The sequence below is a fragment of the Solea senegalensis genome, linkage group LG8 (genome assembly GCF_019176455.1).
Source record: "Solea senegalensis isolate Sse05_10M linkage group LG8, IFAPA_SoseM_1, whole genome shotgun sequence".
Taxonomy (NCBI): domain Eukaryota; kingdom Metazoa; phylum Chordata; class Actinopteri; order Pleuronectiformes; family Soleidae; genus Solea; species Solea senegalensis.
Genome location: NC_058028.1, coordinates 14,228,255 through 14,247,870, shown reverse-complemented (window position 1 = coordinate 14,247,870; position 19,616 = coordinate 14,228,255). Strand labels below are relative to the sequence as shown.

At 39.6% G+C, this 19,616-nt stretch overlaps 2 protein-coding genes across 2 annotated transcripts in view; one reads left to right on the top strand and one right to left on the bottom strand.

Moving 5' to 3' along the window:
* Positions 1 to 577: 577 nt before the first annotated feature.
* On the bottom strand, positions 578 to 6,367 carry ap2s1 (adaptor related protein complex 2 subunit sigma 1). Its single transcript, XM_044031923.1, has 5 exons — positions 6,215 to 6,367; positions 5,341 to 5,490; positions 4,702 to 4,815; positions 2,628 to 2,687; positions 578 to 2,044 (listed from the first exon to the last, which is right to left on the bottom strand). Exons 1-5 carry the CDS (start codon positions 6,215 to 6,217, stop codon positions 1,943 to 1,945), a joined length of 429 nt encoding a protein of 142 aa, XP_043887858.1. The 5' UTR covers positions 6,218 to 6,367; the 3' UTR covers positions 578 to 1,942.
* A 3,543-nt stretch (positions 6,368 to 9,910) lies between these two features.
* Positions 9,911 to 19,616, top strand: part of arhgap35a (Rho GTPase activating protein 35a) — a 60,738-nt gene continuing 51,032 nt past the window's right edge. Inside the window, exon 1 of the mRNA XM_044031555.1 lies at positions 9,911 to 10,629. The gene's annotated coding sequence lies outside the window, so the exon portion shown is untranslated. The remainder of the gene's footprint in view (positions 10,630 to 19,616) is intronic.

Below are 19,616 nucleotides of genomic sequence, written 5' to 3'. Positions count from 1 at the left end.
TCTTTTGGGTGCTAATATTTCCAAATGTGTCTCGTCTCAACACCTACCAGATCGGGATCGGGATTTATAGCACTGCTGAGTGAACAGACCTTTTAATTCATCAGTTGAATCTGTGTCCATGATTCATTTGTCTCCTCTATTCTTCAGTCATGCCATTCCCGCTGAAGGCAGTCAGGGTGAGGTTAAGATATCAGGATATCGGAGGACTGATATGATGAAGAGTAAGTACCCTCCATGTCCTATTGTTGGGATTTATGTTTCTGGGTCGATGGCGTAAACAGCTAGAGTGGTTTAATGCAGCTGATGTGGATACATTGACTGATTTATTGATTCTTGACAAGCTGTCGGGATGACCTCATAACTACAGTGTATAATTGTATGTGCAAGAGCTGATCTCTCACCACTAGATGGTGCTGAAATGTTAATCATAATTTTAAGAAGACGGCACAAGCTGCACTAAACCCTTCCCCAGCTCATCAATATTTTAATGCTGAATATTTGTTTACATATTTGAGAAATAAATACATAGCAAAATGTAAAGATATTTTCCTTTCATTGATTAATCAGAAACAGTTGATGAATGTATCATATTTTTTATTTACATATAATGGAACATTGATACTGGTAATTGAATTGGGGACAATACATACAAACATCTTTCACCTGTAAACAGGTGGACAAGAAGGGAAGTACATATGTCACTATTCCTTAATAAAAAAAAATACAAGAGTTCAACAACATTGACATTTGAAACCACAGGTTTTTTTTGATTGGTGAATTAGATTAATTTTATAAATGTTTAAGTTTTAGCCTTTTTTTCTATATTGAAGTTCATGAGGCTTTTTAGGGAGGACTTTAAAAACCTGTTTATTTGATGCAGTGTTACATGTCAATACTGCTCAGACCATGTAGTGAACAGGAACCACTTTTTCTGGAATCAAATGTGTTAATTTCACAATATTCATATCACACATGACACGCTGAATGAACATACCATACGACGCAAACTTCACAGCACAGTTTTGTATAAAATATACTTCATGCCCAGGTCTAATTTTGCTTAAGTGTAACTAATGAGCACCGTCTGTAATGCAATGAAAGTTATAGTTAGCTGTCATTTGTAGTCATTCGAGTGACTGTAACGTGCACTGTTATCTGGCCCAGCGCAGGTTATCTAACACTCCGTCAAAATGGTACTCATCCTAAGCACACTTTAGTCAATTATGAACTTGACGCACTCGGTCGATTGCTCTGAAGAGCTTCCCCGCTGTAGTTTGCTTGTACTGTGATCCTGATGTAAAATGCAGAATAGCCTTGGTGACTCCATTACCACACTCTTGCAAGGACTTCCCTTAGACAGTTTCATAGAAGTGCCTGCAAGGTTCTTAGACCTTAATGAGCACAGAATCATTACAGGCGGCTCTTTATATGTGGTGTGTGTTAGTTACAATAGTGCCATTAAATGAAAGGTGGAGAGGAGGGGGAGGGCATGAGAGAGAGCAGTGTCAACCTGATGAATTTATGTCAGTGTTTCCACACTCGATAGAGATAAATGGACAACTAACTACATGAAATAATCTGCAGCCTGTGGCTTAAGGGATAAAATTACCCAATACAAAGTGGACTGTAACAATATATGAAATGTCAACATGTTGAAATGTTCAGCCTTTGTATTGGTCGACTTCATTAGGAGTACAACAGATACAGAATAGTTTAAAATGGACCGCGATGATATTTACTGAACTTCGATATTGCATAAACAAACATACGTAAACAATATTGTGTATTTCTTTTTCTAAACATCCCCGCCTTGATGTTGTGTAGGTGTTGGCTCTGTGGAATGAATGAAAGGGATTCCTTTCCAGAGACAGGAAGAGGGAGAGGGTTGGTTTAGGTGCCAGGGCCACAGATTAGTGAGCAGGTAGGAATGATGGTTTAGTTTCTACTCAAGCGACTGGAGCATGAGAAGCTGCTTCAGGACCTTGGTCTGACTGGTCTCCCTGATCTCTCCTGCGAGGAACATCTCGTCCACCACTGTGTACACCTTAAAAGCAGAGAGAGACGGAGGGAGGAGGCGCATTAGAAGGAAGATGTGGCAAAACAATGTGATCAAAGTAAGTTTTGAGTTTTATGGCTAAACAAAGAAAGGACAGATACCACAAACCACATGAAGCATCACTGAAACCAAAGTGACATTATCTTCTTGGGGTTTCCAACATATTATGTATACACCATCTTGTCATCAACATTTCCAAACCCGCAGAGGAGCGTAATGTCCAAAAATACCCACACTTCTTAACTACTGGTTGTAAACACTGCATCAAATTGCTTTGTGCATTGTTTAAGTGAGTTAAGCATGTGGGCAGATGCCGTAGCTAATTAACAACACTGATGGCAGCTCAGGGAGCTCAAAGGTTCCTGCTGTTTGGCATTTGTTTCTAAAAAAATATATAACATGATTAAGATGGATCTCTCTCAGTTATTTCTAGTTGTAAACATGAAATCGGTCATGGTGTTTTTAGTGTTGCAATAGTGTTGTTTTGTCCTCCTCTGCGTCTTCCCTTTGATAAGGCGTTTAAAAATGAAATTAGTAGTCCAAAACCAATGATTAACTCTCGTCTCCTTACCTTGTAGAAGTTGAACACAAGGTCCAACTCGCACACGTTATGGAAATATTCATTCAGCACCTTTTAAGAGAGACGAGAAAGCTCGGTCAGATAACAGCCAGCAGATAACCGCACAGTCACAGATAACGACATATGGCCATTGTGTGACTTAATGTGAACCATTAGTGCAGAAATATACTGATGCCGTAGAAGCAGCAGAAGCCACTTTACCATATAATGAGCCCATTTCCACTAACACAACCCTATAAAATACACCAAATTAAAATTGATGTGCTTCTCATTTTGTATCTATGAGGTTTAAGTATCATGCACTGATAGACGGTCACTGACACAGGCAGTTACTAACCCCTAGTTAGCTATTGGCAAAAGTGAATGAGGGAGGCCTGTTGGAAGCTGTAGAATATTTTTAATAACAGATTATTTTTCCTGATGGCATGTGGCCATATGTAGCAACACACATAGAAAGTACTCATGATGACTGCTGTCTACTTCAGACTGCATGTGCACCAGGTCAAACATTATATCAAATGACCTTCACCCCTGAAGCCACTGGCTAGAAAAACTGTCTTTACCCTTTATAAACTGAATTGTACTTTTTTTGGTTGTTTTTTTTTTTAACAGAAAAACCAGTTTGACTTCATTTAAACTAAGTGACTAAACAAGACTTGAATTATGCCTGATTTAACTTTAAATAAAAGTTTCAAAATGTAGCAACAATGACTTTCCACCATCTTGTGGTTCTCCAAAGACATTTGTTCAGTTCGCCTTTCCAAAATATAAAGTGGAAGTATTTTAAGACATTTTTGTCACTATATTTCTTTTTGTCAATTGTATGCAGAAAATCTCATTAGACTGTCAATTCCACAGAACAAACCTGTTGTGCAAGTACATAGTTTCTATCATGGTGCCACTGGCTTTGTGAAAAGGCGACAGAAAAATTCCAGCATACTGACAAAGACACAGTGATGACAAACCACAATCAGCTGTTAGGAGGTGAAATGAACAGCTCAGGCTGATGTAATCTGACATTCCACACAGCTCCTGACTATTGCACTAATGTTTCATTAAAACCACATCATCACAAACCGAGTCATATTACAATTGTTTTATTTGTTAAATACAGTCCAGGGGTATCAAAGATATCTTTCATTTATTTTATTGTTAGGAAAAGAATCATCCGATCCCTGAGCTCTCATTATTCTTATTTGAAGTGTTTATTCCAGATGGTTTTTTTTTTGTTTGTTTTAAATCGTTGCCAAGCCAACAAACCTCAATACCTGACTTCACTACCAGGTTTGAGACATTCTTTGGTTGCGACTGAAGTAGAACGTCTTTAAATTAGCAAACAAATGTATTTTCAGCTTCAAATTTGCAGTCAACAACATTGTTTTACATAATTTTTACAATACGCAATTATCTGTGCACTGCCTACAAACACTGCATTTTTTAATGTATTTAGAAGTAAATAATGTATTACAAGCTTTTCTCATAAGCACAGTGACTCAAAGTAGCCTAAAATGCCCACTATCATTACAGTAGAACATGTCATCCAGTAAAATGTGCGTGTGTTTATGTTTGCCGACAGCAATGATAAAGACTGAATAGAGACAGCTGAAATATTTAAGAAAAAACCTGAAATTCATGACGTACAACATTTATAGGGCATGAGGTGGTGACTGTAGGGTTTGACAAGTCTGAAATGATGTGAATCCCATCCCAATTGCCTTCACAACCCATTTGAAAACAAACACTCCTAAACACCTAACAAGATGATTCCATTATTGGTCACTCATGTCTGAAAGAAAGCATAACCTCTTGACTGAAATGATTATGCTTAGGCAACTTAATACATTGTCTAGGACTAATCCCTGGTCAGTTATTGAAAGTCATATCGATGATGCAATATCTTGTAATAAAAACAAGTCATTCGTACGTGTTAAAATGAAAAGAAACAAGACAGTACAGGTCAGAATATCTCGAAAGGAATCATCTAAATCCCTGTAAACAATCGGACCGTGAGAACCAAATCATCATAGTTCACTTAATTAAATACAGTGTGTTTTGAGTCACTTACCTCTACAAAATTGTGAATTCCCTCAAGGTATGCCAAGTTGTTATCAGTCACATCAACACAAATACAGAAGTAGAGACCGGCATAACGCCGATAAATGATCTTGAAGTTTCTGAACTGTGAGAACAACAAAGACAAAGCTTCTCAATATTTTTTGTCCCATATTATCACAACAACAGCTTAGCTCTGTTTCCCAGCTTCAAGGCAATACACACCCAGTTTACATATTATGACTGTAAAACAAACTGCATAGGGATTAATGTCCAATTCTTTAACACATATTCCAATGATTCTTGGAATGATTCTTCAAAGACGCTTTAGATATTGTAAAACTACTATGATTTGACTTTCATAGACTTTGTACTCCACATATGTTGTGAATAAATAGAGAACACTGCACTTTAAACTTTTCACAAACATTTTGTTTTCTTCAGTTTGACAGATGTATCGTGACATGACTGTCTTGCAATATCACAGAATTGCTGTATCGCGACATTAGTGGTATCATGGACCATGGATTGTGTATCATAACATATCATGAAGTAAATTAGAGCATGTCACTGAACGACCTAGAAAAAGAATAACCACACAAGACGTATGTATAACATACATAAATGCACAAGACAGGGACTGATCTCTTACCTCCACAAAGTTGGTGTGTTTGGCATCCCTGACAGTTACCACTGCATGCACTTCCTCAATCAACTTTTGTTTCTCATCATCATCAAACTGCATGTACCATTTGGCCAGTCGTGTCTTCCCTGCTCTGTTCTGAATGAGGATGAAGCGGATCTACATAGTTAAAAATAGAGAAAAAAGTAAGACAAAATTAGTGTGTGGGGGTGCTGTGCCAATCTCAGCTGACATAGGGTGATAGGCGGGGTACACCCTGGACAGTTCGCAAGTCCACCACAGAGCACACTATTTCCCACTTGCGTTAAATCCCAAACTCTTTTTATAACCTAATTTTCAATATTTGCCAATCAGAGGACCACTTTTTTAATTCACTTTTTAACTTTAAATTTTTGAAATACATTAACTTATATCATAATATTTCCATGCCCCCATATCAATCATTTAACCTAAAATACCTGAGCCATCCACTTCTGGGTTAAACACAGAAATAATTTTACCTTATTTTCCCTGTCACAGGCGATGGCCTGCTCATATTAAACTAAACTAACTGTAGTTTAGATTATAGATAAATACAGCTTTGCCTCAGTAGTAGCTAATGTAACAGCTAGCGTTACCCGAACCGCACCCACTTAGTCTGTATTGACAGCAAGATTTGTATCAAGAGAAATAAAGAATAATGCGTGATCTCCTTCAGCTGTGGGGTGGTTTGTGTCTGTGATAAAACATTGTGACTCTAAATGTGTGGCCTAATTATTCTACGACGCTTTGGGCTAGCTAACTTGCTTTAACTAGCGTTTCCCACTGACTGAATGCAACTGTTATCTCGCGCTAATACGCTAATGTGACGGAAATAAAATGTCATTCTGTCGGCGAGACATACCATTTTTGTATCCTTAAAGTGGACCTTGCACTCTCCACGACGGTTCCTGAACAATTCAATGCACAATTTTAGATAAACTCATCAGTAATTTCTTCGACCGCTCGTCCGCTATCCTCCAGGAGCTAACAGGAAGAGCCAAACTAGCCTATTTCGCGCTGTATGACGGGGGATGTAGTCCTTATGCGGCACATTTAGATCACACGTAAGGTCATTCCGCACTACAAGACCCAGCGTTCCTCCGCCGAGCGTCTTGTTGAGGATCACATGAGAATCAAAGGGGACGTCAGTGCTGGTTCGTGGAGCGGTCACTTTTTCGTGTGTGCTAGTTTGTCATTTCTGTCCACTTCTCTTTTCTGTTTCGTTTGTTGTTTTTATTTTTGTTATATTTTCTAATCATCAATTGATGTAACATCATCTGTTATATATAAGGAGTACATATCTGCTGTTCTGTATATGTGTTATCAATAAAGTTTGTTAAAAAGGAAAATCATGTGCACTGAACTAAAACTAAAGATGGATGACAGAAATGTGCCACATGACATCACAACATCTATTTATCTATTTATATGTAGCATCAGTATTTAAAATGCAACAATATATTGTTAAAGATTCATGTTTAATTCTGTGACTGTATGTGACACAATTCCCAGAATGAATAACAGAACAGAAAAGGGAGCCATATACAGTATATTATTTTCCACCCTCATTATCCATTACATTATCAGTGGGGGGGTTTCTGCAGAGTCAGGGCTCAGGGTTTGTTTACTGCTCTGACCGAGCAGCCAACTCACCGCAGAACATCGCCCAGACAGCTTGGACAGCCTGGCTCTCTGTGAGTGTTCAGGGCTTTTAGGGAGTCAGAGGGGGGATGGGGTAACTGTGATTGTCAGGGATTGCACAACTGTGAGTGGAGGAATGTGCTTGCCCTTGGGACCCAAAAATATTTTAGCTGCAAATACAGAGAGGGTTGAGGTGAAATAGGGAAAAGACATAAAATGAAAGAGAAAACCAGACAGGGAGTAAATGATGTGTGGAGGTTTTTCTTTTACATTATGACTGCAGCTTTGTTTTTTGATGACCAACACAGTAGCGGTCTTTATATGAAATGAACAGTGACTGTCATAAATTATTTAAAAAAAAACAACAAAGAGCTTGCCTTAAGCAGGCATGAGAAAGGGGTGTAAAACAGAGGCAGATTACTCAAGAGAAACTTTGACCCCTTGCTAATCTTGCGCTGTGTTATAGGGGCCATGCAAATATTGCTGACAGCACAGAGACTGTGTGATTGGACAGAAGCTTGTGGACTTAGTCAAACGGAGGGCAGTGCACCTTGAACCCTGCCTGAATGTGTAGCTAATAGTGGGTCACATTTCAAATTTGTCAAAACACACATCGTAATTCATTCACAATCATACCTGTACAACTCATGTAAGGACAACATCATTTAACATCACTTTAAATGCTAGTCCTCATGCTTTGGTTTCTCTGTTTAGCAAGCCGGGAGGGAGAATGAATGCTGCAACAGCTTTTACTTCTAATTTTAAAAGAGAAGTCTCTGACATGATGCCAGCATTGTTTCTGGGGAGCACTGTTCCCCTAGAGTGTCAAACCCCATTATAAAATGAATACATTAGGTTTTACAGCTTTATGAAATGTTTGTTTTATTATGACATAGAGTTTAAGTTACTGAAGTGGAAATGTATTTAAAATTAACTTTATGGATGGACTAACAAGGAGAGAGAGAGCGAGAGAGAGGAGAATTCCAGGAGAAAGCCCCAGTGTAAGACACTGAACATCTGTTTGCGCTGTTAACACAGGCAGTTGTCTTGTACAACATGGCAGACATTTCTCCAAGTACGTGGAAGCAATTGCATTGTCCTTTTTTTTTTTTTTAGAAAAGCCAACATCTACCTTAGGCGTTTTAATTGCCGAATGGACAGAGAACGTGACAGCAATGCTTGGCCGTACTGTGTAAAAAGCAGCAATCTATGACATGATTGATTTTCCTCAATAAACTTATCAACAATTTTGACTCTGTGCTGCTCGTGATGCAGCCAAGGATCATTAAAATGTGTTAGTAGTGACTAATGTTTGAGTTTGTGCAGGGGAGATGGAGATTACTTGTGAAAAGGAGTAAGACCTGGGGCAAAGAAGGCACATGGACAGAAAATAAAGTTGGTGAATTACAATCGTGATGACGTGAACACGTTCCTGATTTTCAACTCATAAAAGTTTTGCAACAGAACCGAGCTGAACATTTTGACATCAGTGATGTAGTAGCACATAAAACGCTGAGATATGGAGTTAATCATTATAAGGTAAATAATCAGCAATAAAAATCAGCTCAAATATTAGCCCAGATTGTCTGCTTCAGTGTGTATAGAAGTGCCTGTATACCAAAACCATCAAACATTCTGTAAATATTTAATCATCAGTGGTTATAGAAGTAGTTAATACCCCATGATACAGTAGGTAAATGGCCCTTAAAAGCAGAACCCATGTTTGAGAAGCAAAACGGCCTTAAAGATTCAAGATTCAAACAGTCATTCAAGATTATGACAAATGTCAGACAGTTACAGTGTTGGATTATATTTTTTTACTGATGCCAGCAGAAATTTGGTGTTGTATGAAGGATGAAGATTTTTTCTTCAATTTTTTATGAGCCTAGGCATCATATTTTAACTGCACAAAACCTATAGAATCACAGACAGACTTTATCTGTACAATTAAATAAATAAGTGGAACATGTATTGTATGTGTAAAAATAGAGAAACGAAAATGGCTGTCACCTAGGTTTTGTTTTTATTTTCTTGCACAAGTCCTACACTAATGTAATGTTACCTGCTAATATCATTATTATTTATTTATTTTAAATTGCCAACCAAATAACATATATTAATCATTTGTTTAATACATACATTTATACAGAGTAAAATGTTGATTAGTATCTGTCAAAATTCAAATATAACACCAATAGAAATAGAAACCAATGTAACAAACTAAGTAATAATTGACAGAAATGGGAATACTGAAGAAAGACGGTTAAAGTATAAGTAGATTAACCCAAATGAGCAAATTCACATTTAACATAGTTTTTCTATAAGTTTGTGATGTTTTTATTCATCATTAATAATTTGAGAATGAGAACATGTAAGTAAGATTACTGCACAATTTTAGTTGAAGTACAAGTTTGGTTGTCTGTTGGAGCAAATTCCTATTTTCAATTAATTTTTCCCCCCATATTTTTTCCAGTTCATGAGTAGATATTTATGTTGTTTGAGTACAATCGTTTATTCACTGAACTCACACTCAAAAATGTATAAAGATCATGTCTAATATAAAGTATTTTCTTATAAATGAAATGTAACAGGCGGTGTTAAATGGGAATACTGGAATACTAGAATAAAATACTAGAGTAAAAACACAAAACAAATCTTGTTTTGAGCGCAACGAGCTCCTCACTGAAATCGTACACACAGTTATATACAATTGAAATAAAATATATTTTTTTAATTATTATTATATGAATGTGATAGTCATGGTTTAGTCACAGCACGTGTTAACATGGAGTAATGAACAGTGGTATCATTAACAGAGAGGGTGTGTTGTAATTGTGTCCATGAACCGCTGGGCGAGACTCGCTCTCTCTCTCTCTCTCTCCCCGTTTGCCTCTGTGTGTCTCTCTCTCTCTCTCTCTCTCTCTCTGTGAATAGGAAGGCAGCAACAGCAGCAGATGCTGGATCCTGGAGAAGGTCCGCCATTATCGGGAAGCTGAAAAAAAAATAGACTTCTACACACCGTCACACGTTTAGCCTGCAACGTTCGGGAGGAAAACACCGCGGTTGGTTTCCGTCGAGCTCGCTGTTTGGTGTTCGCTCAACGGTCGTTGTTTTTTTTCGCTAAATGAAGGCAGGGCACTGCGACCGTGCTTCCATCCGGACTCTTTTATTTTTGACACAACAAAGGAAATAATAATTGCTCAAAACAACGTGGTGGTGAACCAAGAAGGAAAAACACACCGAAACAGCTCTTTTCCCTCACGCCTCCCCCCTTCCTGGTGTCCAGTCCGTCGCTGAAAAGGACGGAGAGTTTGAACAGCATTTTTTCCCCTTTTCTTGACGAGGTTTTACTTCTTTTTTCCCCTCACACAGAGAGAGACAAGAGAGAGGTGTACATGTGAAAACTTCAGACTGGTGGAAAAGGGGGAGTACTTGACGTGGAGAAGAAAATGGACAGACAGTGTATTTAGTGAGAGAAAAGGAGCGAAACAATCGATGTGAGTCGGGGTAGGGAGTGTTTTTCCTCTGCTTTTCCCCCTCTTTATTAAAAGTCTTTCACCGGCTGTGACTCGCAGAGATACAGTGAGAGGAAGAAAAGGAGTGGACGACAACTGCTGGACAGGGAGGAATGCTATGGTATGTAGAGCGCACACTTCTTCTACACCGAATAAAACACGTGAAAGGGCACATTTATGGGAGCGCGAGTGTGTTTGAGACGAGGTCTAGCTTCAAAGACTTTTACTTCTGCACACACACACACACACACACACACTGCTGCAGCATGGCTTGATAAGAAATTTAAGAAGCTGCGAACAAGAAGAAAATGGGAGGCAACCTCCAGTTTTCCCTTCCTGAGTGCTGGTGTGATTTTTTTGTGTGTGTGGGAAGCTAGTAATATTACTACTCTTAATACATAATAAAAATTGTAGTGGTGGAACATTCATGTAGTGAAAATATAGTGAAAGAGAAAGCGCCTCTGATGTGGACTAGGGCTTGTCTGGGCTTGTTTTAGAATGGCAAGTTTACAGAGGAGAAAAGGAGGTCATAAAAATGGATCTTGGCCAAACATTAAAATTGTTTGCACAACAACACCTGGAATGCGTTGCTCTTATCAGCCACGGGGAGAGGAACAGCTCCAGCATTACCTTGATTACAAGGACTTGAATTATTGCAAGGGAAATGGGATATTTGTGCTGATATGTGTATCTACAACAGGACTATCCGGCAGCTGCTATGACTGTGCTCTTTATCTCCTAGTTACATTTAACCAAAGCATTGATTATATATATTTTTAAAAGTTTTAAATCCTTAATTGTAACTGCATGACATTTTTTATGTGCTATGTTTAAAACTGAAGCAGCCACAACCCCTTTGGTTGTCATCAGCTTTTAGGTCATGATAACTACAGGAATGTCTTAAACCCAATTCAAAGGTACATGTAAAGGGCTTCCTGGTGACAGTTATCCATGTTCCCCTTTCTTTTACTGTACCTGCCTCTCACGTGATTACATACTGTCCACATTAACTGCCCAAATATCTCTGATATTTAACTTGACTCTTCGGATTATTCTTTACCCCGCAAGATGAGGTTTATATAGGCTGATTGGGGTCACCTTTATGGTTACAATTAACACAAACAATATTCTGGTTTTGTGCCAGAAGTAGTCACAGTATGCCGAATCACACCGGCACTGCAAAGTGCCCCATCAGCCACTCCCTTTCTGTCAGTCCTTCCACTAGACTTCAGTACTTCTCTTTTTAAAAGTGATTCTGCCTCTAAATGATCAATTTAATATTGACTGTGAGCATTTTCACAGGGTGACATAAGTGGGTTATCTGTAGATTTGTAATATGGCTTTTACAGGGAGGGTCTTGGTTGTCTGTACTGCTGTGTCACGGTCTATAACAGAAGAAGAGCAGCAACCGGACAACTTGCCGAGTCAGAGTATACATGCAGAGAAGAAAATCGATTTATTGCCTGTGTACGTCAGACTCCCCCTCCATAGGTGGCGCTGTATCTCTCTATAAGCTAGTGCACATCGAATCAGTTTCCTATTGACCTGTACAACACAGAAAAACAAACGGTAAACCGGATGGACTGTGCTGCGGTTCTGTATGTTTTGTACCTGCTGTATGTCTCATCTCTTAGCAACAGTACTGTAGTTTATACGTCTTTTCTCTTTCTACTTCCGGGTCAAAGGCCGGGGAAGATATTTGGTGCATGCGCAGAATGCCAAGTCTGACTCCAGTACGACTAAGCGTATATACATGCACGAGTAATTGGACTATGAATCGCATTATCCAGGTACGCTAGTCTGACCAAGAATAGACTTGATTGTAGTCGGACTAACGTGTTTACGTGACTTTAAGAAAACCGAATTATTCTCTTAGTCCCACTGAAATCAGACTTTTAAACATGCATGTAAATGCTACATGCATTTACATGCATGTTTAAAATGAGTGTCTTCTGTGAAAATTCAATTGCACAAGATGATTATTGTACTTGTAATGTGTATATTTATAATGTGGATTTGTTGAAATGTTGTCTGTTTGAAAGGAAACGGGCTCACTAAGATGTGCATCTTGCAGTCTACATTCAATTCAAATGTATTTGTATAGCATCAATTCATAACATATATTATCTCAAGGCACTTTAAGGTCAAGACCTTACAATTATGAAGTTCATTTCTGATCGAATCGCTCAAGCCACATGTTGGTGTCATTTGTGGACATGGCCCAAGTTGACTCATAAGTCAGCATTTGCTGGCAAATCGCCTGGCTGAGTGGTTTTTGATGAGTTTCTATTCCTCTGATCTTAATCAGCCATATTGGGAGAACAATGCTAAGAAAGAAGTTAACACACATGTGCACACACGTTTTTTTTTTATTAAAAAAAAGGTAAATGCATTATCTGTCAGCACTTCTCCCGTTCTCAGCTTGATAGGGCCCTTTGCAGCACAGTCACACCTCTTCAGGAAGCCTCTTCTTCCTCTAATAGCTGTGCCATTTGTCCAGGCAGCAGAATAGCTACCAGCATACCCACTCTTTCCTGTCTGTCTGCCCGCCCACCCATCGGCTGCAGATTGTGTTGCGAGTCCCTGGGCTAGAACATGTTCCTGGGATTAGAGGAAGGCGGGCTTTGCTCGTTGGGATGTAGGTCAGAGAAGCAGACGCATCCTTTTGATGAGGACACTGAATGTGAGAATCCCATCCCATATAATATGAATTCGTAACACAGGGTGGGAAATGCTTTGAGAAAAAACAGTGGAGGGGTTACAACACAAGTCCTTGCTTAAATTGTCAAAAGGGGACCAAGTTTGAAATGAGAACGGTAAATTGAGGTACTTGGTCTGAAAATATACTTTAAATCAATAAGCTCAGTTGTGTGCTTGTTATTTGGAACAATTTGTGCTTTATACTGCTCAAACCTTGCCCCATAACACATTACTTCCACATGTCACTGTTTCAGTGGCCTCTCACCTGCTCATTTGCAAAATCCACAGCCAGCATACCTGTCAGCGCAGTGTGACTCCATATGGCAAGAATGGGAAATTTCCTCACTCATCAGAAAATGTGCTGTTGGCCAAGTCTCTTCTCTCGTGTATTACAGGAGGGGTTTGCTTGTGAGTCAGTGTAAGCCTGTGTTTGATGGAGAAAGGAGCTAATTATAGCGGGCAGCTTTGGAGTTTGCTGGACCAGATTACAGTCACTCTCCTCTCAATGGCTGCCTTGTTCTAGTGGCTGATTATTAGGCAGAGAGAAGTGCATTCTGGGATGATTGTATCTGAATTTCCATTAGAAAGTGTGCCTATCTCAGTTGAACTGAGGTTCTCTTCTCTCCCCACTGTTTCAGCTCCCTTGCTACTTACAGATTTGCAGATGAGGACAGCTTGACGTAAAAGGCTCTGTAGTGAGCTCCTGCTCTGTTTTAGAGGCAGTTCAACTTTGTACCCTGATGACCTGACCCCTATCAGTAATGCTGGCTGTACACAGTGTGGTATTGAGTGACCCATTGATAAAAATATCAGGAGTATCCTCCAATAGGGGTAGGACAAAATAACGATGTGGTGATATATCGTTGTTCTTCCTTGTGCAATACAATAATCGATACACCAGGGCGAATATTGATATTTTAATTAACAAATCAAGGCACTCGAAAGTAAACAGTTCCAGCCAGTTTCACTCACTGGGTGTCGCTACTTCATGTCTCCTTCATGTCTCCTTTGTTAAAGTGCTTAACAAATAAAGTTGGATTGGATTGGATTGCTCAAATGAATGAGGGAAACATGGCTACCTGGCTGAAGAAGAGTTTACAGTGGGATACTGGTGGAGAAAGCTACATTAAGAGATGCCCCATCCACATGCAATACATGGACAGTGCACTTTGTTCTCTATGTTTTGAATAAATGGAGAAATCCCAATGGCTTTGACTTGTGGCTATAAGGCATTGGTGATATAGTTGAAACTAGCTGTCACAGATGGTAACTGTGGAGATAAAGGGGCAGTATGTAAACCACAGAGGAATGGTAACCTCTGCACGTGAGCAGCCCTGCTTTGCTATTCCAGATACAATTACACAACAGGGGTGCAGAGGTCATGAAGAGGGAACATGAGGGGAGAAGTGGGCTAGGCTAGAACTATGAGCAGCAAGAGAGTGACACAACAGAGTATGTAGACCGTTGGAGAGGGGGAAAAAAGCTGCAAGAATTGCAGCATGAAGTAGAAACTCAGAAAACCGCTGCCAGGGTATGCTCCTGGTATGTGCCCTTTCAGCTTTGTCCTCAGGGATCAACCAATCAATGACAACCATAAGTGACCCTGCTGCTTGGCTATTGGCCACAGCTGAATTCCATGAGTCAGCATGTCCGCAGATAAGATGTTATGATTGAGTTGCTGCCAGTGAAATGAGGCCAGTGTCCAGAGTTCAGTAGGTTTGACATGATTGTACCACCTACATGCATGCAGTGAGTGCCCACATAGTACATAACCCTCCGGATCTCCATGTTTTATTAACTGCATTGGGGATTAACCTGAAAATGGAGGCTTGTTATGCATCAGCACTCCATTACGTTATCATATAAAGGGTATAATGGCTTCTTATTGTTTTCCAGTGAGTTGATGTTTATGCTAAACTTGGGATTTTAAAGGATGGAAACCTCTCACCCTCAGAGACAAAGAGGCTGCCCTGAAATCCTCCCACACAAGTATTAAAGGATAACTTCAGATTGCCATCTCAGGACACACATGTACACTCATTCCTCACACTAACCTGGCACTTATTAATTTTTGTCTCAACCTGTTGGTCTGACCTACCTTAATCTCCTCTGCTTCATTGCCTAAATTAGTCTGGAGTCAGGAGAAGAAGTGTCTTTGTGTGATTGTTTTACTTTCTTTCTGTAGATTCTCCTTGTGGTGCCTTTCAGTTTCCTGTAGGAACTGTGCTTATGAGTTGTGTTCTGGAAAATGGGAGGCCAGGAATAGTGAATAGGATGGCAATAATGTTTAAATATACATATAACCAGAATAATATCCAAATATATATAAACTGCAATATAAATATATTATGGTATCTACATAATATAGGTCTAGTTTTGAGGAAAAAGTATATACTGTATATTATTATAAGTATTCTAATTTACACTGAATAACAAATCTTTTTTCAAAAAAGATTGGCAATGTGATTGTTGCCTGTTACAATTAAAACATTGTCAAATGAGTTCACACAATGCTGATTAACCGCCACACTCTGTGTTTCTCAGTATAGAGGTGTTTGGCTTTTGTGTCACACAACAACATTCCCCCATCTTTAAGGAAGGTGGTTGTACAACAGCTATGTTAGTAAAGAGAGAAGGTAGCTAATAGTTGAAATATGGACTATGGAGAGTTGTCCTTTCAGAAGGCTCTGTAGCTTGATGTTACCGTCGGCCTCCTTGGCTGAAAATACTAAAAAGCACCACTGAAGTTGCTCCGTAATTATCATAGTTCTGACTTGTGCTAGGTTTATCTCACAGCAGTATCTCTGTCACTCTAGAAGCTCGGTTAATGTGTGTCTTTACTTCTAGCGGCTTGTTTTTTAGCTTTTATCAGAAATATACCTATAGTGTCTTTATATCACTGCTCTGCTCTTTCCGTGTGCTCATATTAATTTAAGCTCCTTTTAGCAATGATCTTGTACTCTTAATTGCCCTGAGATGGTTCTTTGGATTTATGTTTCCTTGGACCCTGATATAAAGTATAGAATGTTGTAATAACAAATGTAATAGCTGGTATAACTACCTGACTTCACGTTCCTTTTCTGCAGATGATAGTTTGTCCTGTAACTGCCATATCTTTATTAAGTGCTATCTTTAATTCTGAATATTTACTACTTGTGCTTCTAGTTCTGAATCATGACTGAATCGGGTACTATTAACAGAACTCTGGTCTATGTCAAGTGGAGGAGGTGAACTGTTTTCCACTTAAAGGCTGCAGGAAAAATGGTCTGATTCAACATTCCATAAGTAATTGTGCTGATCAATTAGTGCATTTTTTTGTGAATATTTCATCATATCTCTCTGATTTGCTGTAGTACATGTAAGTAGGACAGGGTTTAACAGCACTGGGCATTATCAGTTGCTTCAATTTCACTGTTTAAAGTGAACATAATCTGTAAAAGCACAAGCACCGTGTGTATGTGTGTGTGTGTGTGTGTGAGCGACTCGGAGTACAGGTGTCACCTATGAAGATGGGGCATGTTTACTGCTCTTGTGGTGTATAATATTACAACTTTAAATAAACCAGCAGCTGCTCTATTCAAACTGTAAGTGAAACCAACAGACTGTGTGACCACCTACAGCCATTTGCTGTCTCTAATTGTTATACCATTATATTATATAGCCATTATATTAACATTGTGTAGTAGATTATGGTGCGTGGTGGATGTGTATATTGAGTGTATAAAATGAAACAAACTGTGGGCAGAGGCTGAATGTAAGACTTTGGCGTAATGTATAGTTACGTGTGTTCTCTGGGTGTGTTGTCTATTTATCTTGATGTCTCCAACATAGTGTTGCTGCCTGGTGTTCTGACAACTTCATTGGAAGTGCCTTTGTTCGCGCAGCACTCAGGCAGAGCACAGAGAGGTGGAGAGAGGGAGGCAGAAATGTGTTTCACTCCCAACACATTCTAATGAAAGTTGACAGGTTTAATCACAGACTGATGAGAAACATAGTAAAAGGAGAGTGACAGAAGTTGAGAGGTGAGGGAAATAGAAAAGAAATGCACTAGCAGGCAACCATAGGTTTTTTTTTTGAAGGAACTTCACTTTTTCTCACTTTCCACAAATTCCCCCTAAGCTCTCATTTATCACAGTTGCCTCCTTCTGTCTTTTTCTTCTCTTTTTCAAGTAATCTCTGAAATATTTATGTTTAGATTTCCCTGTTCCCATAGCCCTCGCCATCCACCAATTTTGCTGTCCTAGGAGCGCAGTAGTGTTATTGTCAACAGTGGTTAAGGACACAGGAAGGACATCGCCTTGTCACTAGACGTTTGTCTCAGATGCCACTTCAGGGAGATGTGGCCATGACAGTGGTGGCCTATGTCATCTCCTCAGCATGCACCTGACACTCTACCTCACTTACACAGGAGCACACAGAAACTTACCATGTTGTGATTAGGTATTCTTAACTTGGAGCTTGTCCCATGCGTTTTAACATTTGAAAATAATTATGATAAGTATTTATGGTTGATAAAACTCAGCTTTGAAAGTTTGGAAGTTTGGCATTGAGAGTGTCTACTACCTGAAAAAGAACCACTCTACACACACAGTGTCTGTGGCTGACCCTTCCTTATCCTCACAACATAACTGTCAGAATGGTTCTGGCCATTAGGCAGCTGTGTGACAGGGGACATCATATCCTCTTTAAGGTGAGAAGATAAGGTGGCTGTTCATAGCCATTTGTTATCACAGGCTGCGAGGCCCAGACCCCAGTCTCGGGCCCAAGTGAGAGTTCATGTAAGCCCAGGGCTGATGAGTAAGCACAGCACAGCGCAGCCTGCAGATGGCTGGGCTTTCCGCGATCGATCGCAGCACCACAGCCTGACTGTCACCCAGCCACCACTTAGCTAATGATGTCCATACCATTGTCTCACAGCTTGGTAAATGGCCATAAACCAGAATGCAGCGACTAACAGTGGCGTCAGTGGGAAAGATAGATTTAAGCAACTGAGACGGCACACCCAAAGCAGGCTGAGCCAAGTGAAACTGCGCTATGCTATCTTAGGATGGTGACACAGTCATTTCTTATGACCACTCGCACTCTCTTTGTCTCTGCCCACTCCCCCTTTTTTTGTTTTTGGCTGTCTTTATTTTGGTGCTGATTAGCCCATCTGCATGACTGAGAGACAGACTGACAACTTCTTCAACAGTAATGGTGGCCTGGGTTTGACCTTTATTATCTGAGTATAGCTGCTGGGCAAATATTTGTTTGTGTTTAATACGGTTGTCGTACTATAATTTCAAACTCAGTTCTGATACACAGGAAAATACTTAATATTATTATCAAAACTAATGTCTGCAGCAGTGCTGTGTCAACTAGAGGAGTGGAATAAAAAAAGGAATCCAACCTATTTTTAGTATCCGTTATTTGACAACCCTATATGTGCTTAATGAGACATGCTAAATGTTTGGATTAAGAGGCCATTTGAAAATGTGGCCTTGACAGCTGTACAGATGTACAGTATGTCCACTGTGTGTATTTTAAATGGGCTTTGCACTGAGTTGGGTTTTCCTGGGGGTGACATGGATCATTTGTCTTCTCAGTGCCATAATTTCCCAAGATGCAGTTGGGGCCCCAAGGTCCATAGCTCTTATGTCAGAGTTCATTTCCTGTTGCAGTTCTCCAGCAACTCCTGAGGATCCACCATTTTGTGTCTTTCTGGATGAGGACTGGAGAAATGTGTCTGGATTCACTAATTTCATTCGATTAATTTTTAACCTCAAAAATGTTATTCATAGTGTGCAGTTATCTAGGACTCAACTGACTCAACCAGTGTTGTACAGGCTGACGAAAGTCTCTAGGAAACATGTAAAACCGCAGCACAAGATTAGAAGTTATTGTAATGAGTTGTAAAAAGTGAGTCAGTTGCACGTTTTAAAAAGATGACCTCACAATGGTTTTGCTGCTGTTTCAATTTCTTATAATACTTTTATAGTCGTACATCATTGCTGATTGGAAATGACCGCAAACTCTAAACCGGATTCTGCTCAAGCCCTACTTCGCCCTCTTTTGCTATGCTGACGTCTATCTAAGTCCTAAATTGTGAAGATAAAAGTAAGGGAAACATGGGTGAAGAATGTAAACAATTCTTGGAGTTGTTTTTGGTTTGACGCTTGTTCAGGGAGAGGACAGCCTTCACCACACCATTGCTGGTGTTTGTCACAGTTGTTGGAGAGAAGAGAATGCAGGGCTTTTTTCACAATGAGGGAAAAGGTTGTTGGGAATGTAGTTTGTCAGGTCAGGACGAGCTGGGCCTGTTGTAGCCTAAATTCATGAGACTGCCAGAAAGAATATGAGATGAAGAAAGGTGAACCTCGGTCTGACACTGTATTTATTTAGTTCCAAGTGCCTGTGTGGGCAGTTTGT

Coding starts and splice junctions, on each gene's coding strand:
- ap2s1 (XM_044031923.1), bottom strand. Junction 4,816..5,340: donor AACACACCAACTTTGTGGAG/GTAAGAGATCAG, acceptor TTGTTCTCACAG/TTCAGAAACTTCAAGATCAT. Junction 2,045..2,627: donor TTGTGTTCAACTTCTACAAG/GTAAGGAGACGA, acceptor TCTGCTTTTAAG/GTGTACACAGTGGTGGACGA.